This window comes from Solanum tuberosum, unplaced genomic scaffold, assembly GCF_000226075.1.
Source record: "Solanum tuberosum cultivar DM 1-3 516 R44 unplaced genomic scaffold, SolTub_3.0 scf00337, whole genome shotgun sequence".
Classification (NCBI taxonomy): domain Eukaryota; kingdom Viridiplantae; phylum Streptophyta; class Magnoliopsida; order Solanales; family Solanaceae; genus Solanum; species Solanum tuberosum.
Window position 1 is genome coordinate 450,610 of NW_006239266.1, and position 6,795 is coordinate 457,404.

Below are 6,795 nucleotides of genomic sequence, written 5' to 3' on the forward strand. Positions count from 1 at the left end.
CTAATTGAAAAGGGATCGACTAAAATCGTGTCAAAGTCATATTATATGGTCGATTAATAATTTTATTCTTTATATTGGATGAGATTACCTTTCGTTGTAAAAATAGGTTTATTGGAGAAAATTCCAAATTATACACAAAACTAGATTTTCTTGAAACTGTAGCATTCAGGCTAGTTTGCACGCACCTCGACTAATTTCATAGGGCACCTATGCTCCCCTATAATGTAGGGATCGGGTAATTCTGTTCACTAAAACTTGGACAAATGAGAGAAAATCATAATGTTTTTGTGTGGCGCTTGAATTTGGACTCAAGATCTCATAACTTTCAACTCACTATATTGATCAATGAATCTTTCATTTTGTTATTCACAAACATTAACTTTATGTTAATCGCACTCACTCTAACGGAGTACCTATGAATGATGTGCCAACCATCAGTGAGAAAATGGGAACAAACTACATATAACAAACATTTTTATTTGATAAAAATTGAAGGATACATATAACTTGATTCAATAGACTTAAATAAACTATCCTTCATATATTATTTAAATGACAACTATAACATAAATAGATGAACAATGAGCGACAATCTAATAACTAGGAAGCAATATTTCAAGACACAATGAAAAAATAATGATAGAAGAATATAAAAGTACTACATGACCAGTCGACATCCTAAGGATTCCCATCATTCTCTGCTCCAGCATTGCTATCATTAGCACCAGTTTGATTCAAAACATTCTCTTCTACATGTTCATTGAGTTTAGTCTTCCTTTCATTAAGTTTAGTCTGCTTTGCTTCAAATAGCTTTAGCAAACCTTTAGTTTCTCTAGCATCTAGTTCCTGAATGCTTTTTCCCCAAGCAAGTTGGTTGAATAGGTTTTCCATTTCCTTCTCTTCAACTGTTTGCTCTATTTTCCCAATATATTTTTCCCGAGCATCAACTTTTCGTTGAAGATAGGTTTCTTGTGTGAACAACTTAATTTGTTGTTTGGCCTCATCGCAAGCTAAATACTCATTTATTGTGGCATTAGCCTGGGTTAAACAAGGCCAAGCAAAAGCTTTGGTTTCTCCAGGTGTAAAAGCAACCACACCGACTTTTATATCACATAGAATAGACAGTTCTTCTGCTTTCTTACATAGTGATGCTAATCTTTTCTCTAAAATGACTTTTCTCGCACTCTCATCGAGATTCCTAGTATCCCTACACCTTTTTTTAGTCAAGTGACTCATATTTGGTACAACCAAAATGAAGCAAAGTAGAATATATATATAGAAGTGAGTACCTATATGGGAATATAAGATAAGAGTGTTTGACTGTCTAATAGGATTGCATAAAGTTGACTGAGATAATTTGACCAAATTTAAGAATAGTTTGACTGCACAATATGAGTTTTATGGTATTTATTTAATTATTTTCTTAAGTAGATGTTAAAATCCCAATACTCTAACTTGAAGATTGTGAAATAATTATATTTCCATAATTGAAAAGGATAAAATTGTCCTTGTACTGTTAGCTGATGGGCAATTTTGTCCTCCGTTAATAGTTGCGTTGTTTGTTGCCTCTATTATTTTCCGAAGGTGGCCTTTCCCCCCTTTCAGCCTACGTTGCTTAGATTCGGTGAGGGATAATGGTCAATTTACAATCTATGTGACTATTGCAAATGATATAAGAGGTCATGATAGGTTTATCGAACTTATTGCATAATCACTAATGATGTTAATTTGTATATATCTATCAAGACATAAAATTTGGGTCATGATGGTAGCTACCCTAACCCTCATAGTAGGCAAGCCAATTTAATGACCTGGTCGATTATTTCCAGTTTTGTTTCATGAAATATACCATTTTACCCTTCTGATAGTGACCATTGAGTTTTCCATGATTGAGTTTTAAAAGTTGGTTTTGAACTTAGAGTTAAAAATTGAGATTTTTGGTAAGTTTTGAATTTGGAATTCTAAGTTGTTAAGAAAATGGTTTTCGGTGTCTTTTGGAGTTTCAAGTATCAAAATGGAATTGTGTCAATTGCATCGGTTCCGAAATGTGAAATATGATTCGGGAGAATTGTCGGTTTCTCTTTTTGAGGATTTGAGGTCTTAAGTTGTGAACTTGTGGAATTTTAGCCTTTGAGTTGACTTTGGTTAACAATCGGGGTTCCGATGCTCGGATAAGAATTTTGAGAGTTTCGTTGGATTGGGGGGAGGGGGTGATTATAAACCTAGTTGAGGTCTTGGTAGAGTTTTGAGAGTTCCCATGCGTGTTTTAGCCTTCTTAAGCGTGAGTTAGTTTCTTGTAATTTTCACGAATGTCAGATCATGGAGACCTCGAATTCGTGTTGTGACTATTCCATTTAGTCCAAAAAGTTGAGTTTAATTGGTTTGCATATCTGGTTTGTGTGTACAGGGTTCCGAATGAATCTCTAGTGTCCTTTTGATGATTTTGAGTTTGGATGGTTTCAGGTTCTAGTGCATGGTCATTTTAGTCATCGTGAATGCGAAACTCCCTCATCGCAATCATGTAGCATCATCTTGAGGTACATCGTGATCGCGTGTGTCTAGCCGCGATGATAATGGTCAACTTTAATGCCTTACTCATGTGATTGCGTGACCATGGGTCGCGATTGCGATGAGCATCTGTGACTTGGGAAGAATGTTTTCGAAAATTGGGGTTTCAACCTTATTTCTCCATTTTTGTGTTTTGAGAGCTTTGGGGAGGTAATTTGACCAAGTTTTCGAGTAAAATCTTCTTGGTAACGATTCTTAATTCTATATCTTTAATTACACATTGTTTTTTTTATGGATGTTTGTGTTCAAATCAAGCTGTTGAAATGAGAAATTTGGGGATTTTCTTCAAAAACCAAAGAATTAACTAAAATGGAGTTTGTGAATTGATTTCAAGTCATTTTACAAAATAATTTTTCCTAAGGAGTTCCTAAAGCCTTGAATAATGTTTCAAGTATTAAATTTTGAATTCATACCTTATTTTTAGAATTGAGTTTGTGTTGATTGATCTACTTTTCAAGAGAAATTGACGTGGGTATTGTTGTTTTCGAAAATTTATTGTCTTGCTTATGCATTGATTGTGTGGCTTTTGAAGAGATCCGGAAGGGGAAGACTCAACTATTGGAGTGTGTTGATTGATTTAAGGCAAGTGGCTTCCTAAAACTTGTATTCTAGTTAAATTTATATGATTCCTTCGTTGATTGCGTGTTTAGAGTATTGTAAATGAGGTGAATGGTTTAAATTGTCGACTTATTTTATCTAAATAAATAAAAAGGGGTTGAAAATAAAAAGGCCATCTGATGAACATGATAATGTGAATTGCCCTATTGTGACATTTGATGATTAATTGATGAAATGCTTGAAAGCATAATTGTGTACTTGAATTGCATGGTTTGTTGTCTCTTCCATGTGGTGTGATATTTTCTCGTATCATTGATTGTGAACGTCGTGATGAGAAATGCGATAAGTTAGTATGTCGAGGTCTTTTTCGGCGAGTGTTATTATGCTGAGGTCTTCATCGACAAGTGTTATGATGCTGAGGTCTTTGCCAGCGAGTGTTATTATGCAGAAGTCTTTTCCGGCGAGTGTTATTATGCCGAGGTATTTTCCGGTGAGTGTTATGATTCCGAGGTCTTTACCAGTGAGTGTTATTATGTCGAGGTTTTTTTCAGTGAGTGTTATCATGTCATGGTCTTTATCGGTGAGCATTATGATGTCGAGGTCTTTGCCGGCTAGTGTTATTTTGCCGAGGTTTTTGCTGACGAGTGTTATAATGCCGAGGTCTTTGTCGGCGAGTGTTATTATACCGAAGTCTTTGCCAGCGAGTGTTATGATGTTGAGGTGCTTGCTGGCGAGTGTTATTATGCTGAGGTATTTTTCAATGAGTGTAATTATGCCGAGGTCCTTGCCGACTAGTGTTATAAAGCCGAAGGGAAATGGTTCCGACTAGTGATGATCATTGCGACTTAATGCACTTGATGCTTATGTGTGACTTACTTTTGGATTGTTATTGATGTACATGTTATGTGTGACTAAACTACTTGTCAGTTAGGTGATTTGTTTGATTGTTGAATTGTGAATGTTTGGCCTGTGAGTTGTGTATTGTAGAAGTGCTAGGTTAGGCTAATTTCTGTACATGTTGTAGTTTGAGGAGGTTCAATTTGAGTGTAAGGGGTATTTCTTTTCTAACTAGTTCCTTCGTTTAGTAGGTTGCTTGATGGGTACCGTGTTGCTGTTATTCACCCGTTGCTTCTACAATTGTGTAGGTTTCGAGTCCGGATCCGTGTGATCTCTTTTTCCTTCTCTTGATCTCGAGGCTCGTCAAAAACTTAAAGAGGTAGATGTGTTTCATTCGGCTTACCATTTTTTTACTTTTCTTACACTTTGTTCTATTTGAGAAACAAAGATTGAGACTTCTATTTATTTTTAATGTTGCACTTATGTATTTAGTTGTTTGTACACGCGACAACAAAATTTTGAGGGTTTTAATAGAAGAATAAGTTTTCCGCTTTATCTTGTTCTTGTTTTTACTAATTTCACTTTTCTTTCATTTTCATTTGGTTGAGACTGACTAGTCTTGGTGGGAACATATAAGTGTTGTTGATGAGTCTGAGAGTTGGGCTCATTTAGGGCTTTGTTTTCATAGTTTTATTGTCCTCATGCCAAATTTATGCTCTATACTGATGTCAAAGTGTGGATTTCTAGCAATGAAGGCAAAGGAGCAAGGCAAGGACATTACCTGGCAAAAAGGAGCGAAAAAGCTGAAGAAGTTAAAGAAAGGCAATCCTGGTGATCGCCAAGACCACTCGGCGAATCGTCAAGTGGTGCTTCAGCTCGCCAAAAGTTACAGCGTGCCAAACCAGGGGAACAAGCCAACTTGGCTATGGCTATGGACAGTTAGCGAACCACTGAATAGATCAGCGACTCAGCCCCTGATGGCCTAAAGTGACAGAAACCTGAGGTTGAAAAGGCAAGGCAAGACGACGATGTAGAGTGACACTTGGCGCATCACCGACCTGGTCGACGATGCTCGACTTACTCTACCGATCAGTCCACAAGCTGCAAATTCTGAGAAGTATAAATGTAAAATTTCAAAAGAATTTTAAGTGTGGTTGGGAGAGTTCCTAAATTCCCAGTTTTGAAACAAGTCTTCTGAGAGTTTTACCTTGAGTTCTTGATCCCAAACACTAGTTTTGGAGTTTTGAGTAGAGTTATCAAGTGGGTTTTGAATTTTAGTTGATTTGAAGCATTATAAAGACTTGGAAATCATTACCCAGTTCATGGATAACATAATTGACAATCTTTTCTTACTTTTTATAATGTGTGGCTAAAACCCCCATTTTGGGGGGTGTGATCATGTGATTACTTGTTCTAATTAGCTTATGGGTATTTTTGTTTACTGATTTAAATGCTGATTTGAAGTAGGTTTGATTGATAGCTCTGTATTAACCCATGAATTGCAAATGCAATTCTAACTTAGTATTTTGGGCTTGCTTGAGAAAGAGGTTCAAGAATTAAGGCTATCGATTGATGATTGTAGTGGTTGAGTTATCGTGGATTCAGCTCGAAAGAGTGCTTCTAAACTCGATCCTACCAATCTAGCTCGAGAGAGTAGATTAATTGAGGTATTAGGCTGGTATATTGATATGTTTGTCGAGGTTTGAGAGAACTCGCTTGAATCATAATAGTTGAAGCTATTGCATCTATAGTCTAGCCTACCCACTAAGATTCAACAATTGTTAGTAAATAATAATTACCCATATAGAGAAATTAGCATTTAATCGATCACATCCCTAGGAATCCCTCTCTACTTATCTACTTCCTTGTTTTCGTAATTGTTGTAGTTGTTAACTGACAAACTAATCCCCCCATCTGACACTCGTTGTCAAACCCCTTTAATTTTCTTTGCGTTGTTTCTATAATGTTTACTCCTATGATTAACTAGAACACGTTTATAACTTCTTAATTGAATTTCATTTCGTATCACTCCTTGTGGGTTTGACCCCAACTTCTTGTTGGTTTTATGCTAGATTGTGATCGCCTATACCTAGAATTGGATGAGGTGTAGTTTAACGTTATCAAAAACGGCGTCGTTGCCGTGGAGTGTGATGAGTCCACAAATTGGACTCATTTAGGGCTATATTTTGACATAAATAGTGTCCTCAAATGCTTATTTTGTCTCAATATTTGATGAAAACTCCTAAGTTTCAAGTATTTGAAGTTTTAGTGGAAACATGGACACTTAGGCGCAAAAAGGAACAAAAAGGCTGAATAGAACGAAGAAGCTAAAGCTTGCACATCGCCAAGTACACTTGGCGATTCACCGAAGGGAGGCACTCCGCCCTTTATTCCAGTATGCGAAGCCTTGAAAGAGCAGGATCAAAAAGGCGATCAAAGGAGCAGTCGGCGTTTCGCCGAATAATTCCGCGAAGCAGTACTAGGTCGCCCAATGACACAGAGCACGATGATGCTGAAGGCTAGTGCCAGATGGCGACGAACTACACTAAAGGGCGAATCGCCGAGTTAATCGGCGATTCCGACTAACCTCACCGAAAGATCCACCAGCACTATTTTCTGAAGTCTATAAACACTAAACTTGTTATTAATTTTTAAGAGTCAAACATTTATTTTAATTTTCACAATAGAATAGTACTTTTTGGGATATTTTCTCTCAAGTTTGGAGAGGGTTTTTGGGAAACTTGAAGAAAGAAAGATTTCAACTTCCCCAAGTTGGAAGTGGGTCTTCTCCATTCTTCTTCCTTTGCTTAAATCAAGGTTTAATTTATTATA

At 36.7% G+C, this 6,795-nt stretch overlaps 1 protein-coding gene across 1 annotated transcript; it reads right to left on the minus strand.

The window, feature by feature from the left end:
• Positions 1–678: 678 nt before the first annotated feature.
• On the minus strand, positions 679–1,236 carry LOC107063366 (MADS-box transcription factor 50-like). Its single transcript, XM_015315164.1, has one exon. It carries the CDS (start codon positions 1,234–1,236, stop codon positions 679–681), a length of 558 nt encoding a protein of 185 aa, XP_015170650.1.
• Positions 1,237–6,795: the final 5,559 nt, after the last annotated feature.

Bases quoted from the DNA above. Each gene is read 5' to 3' on its own strand.
- LOC107063366 (XM_015315164.1), bottom strand. From the start codon at position 1,236: ATGAGTCACTTGACTAAAAAAAGGTGTAGGGATACTAGGAATCTCGAT.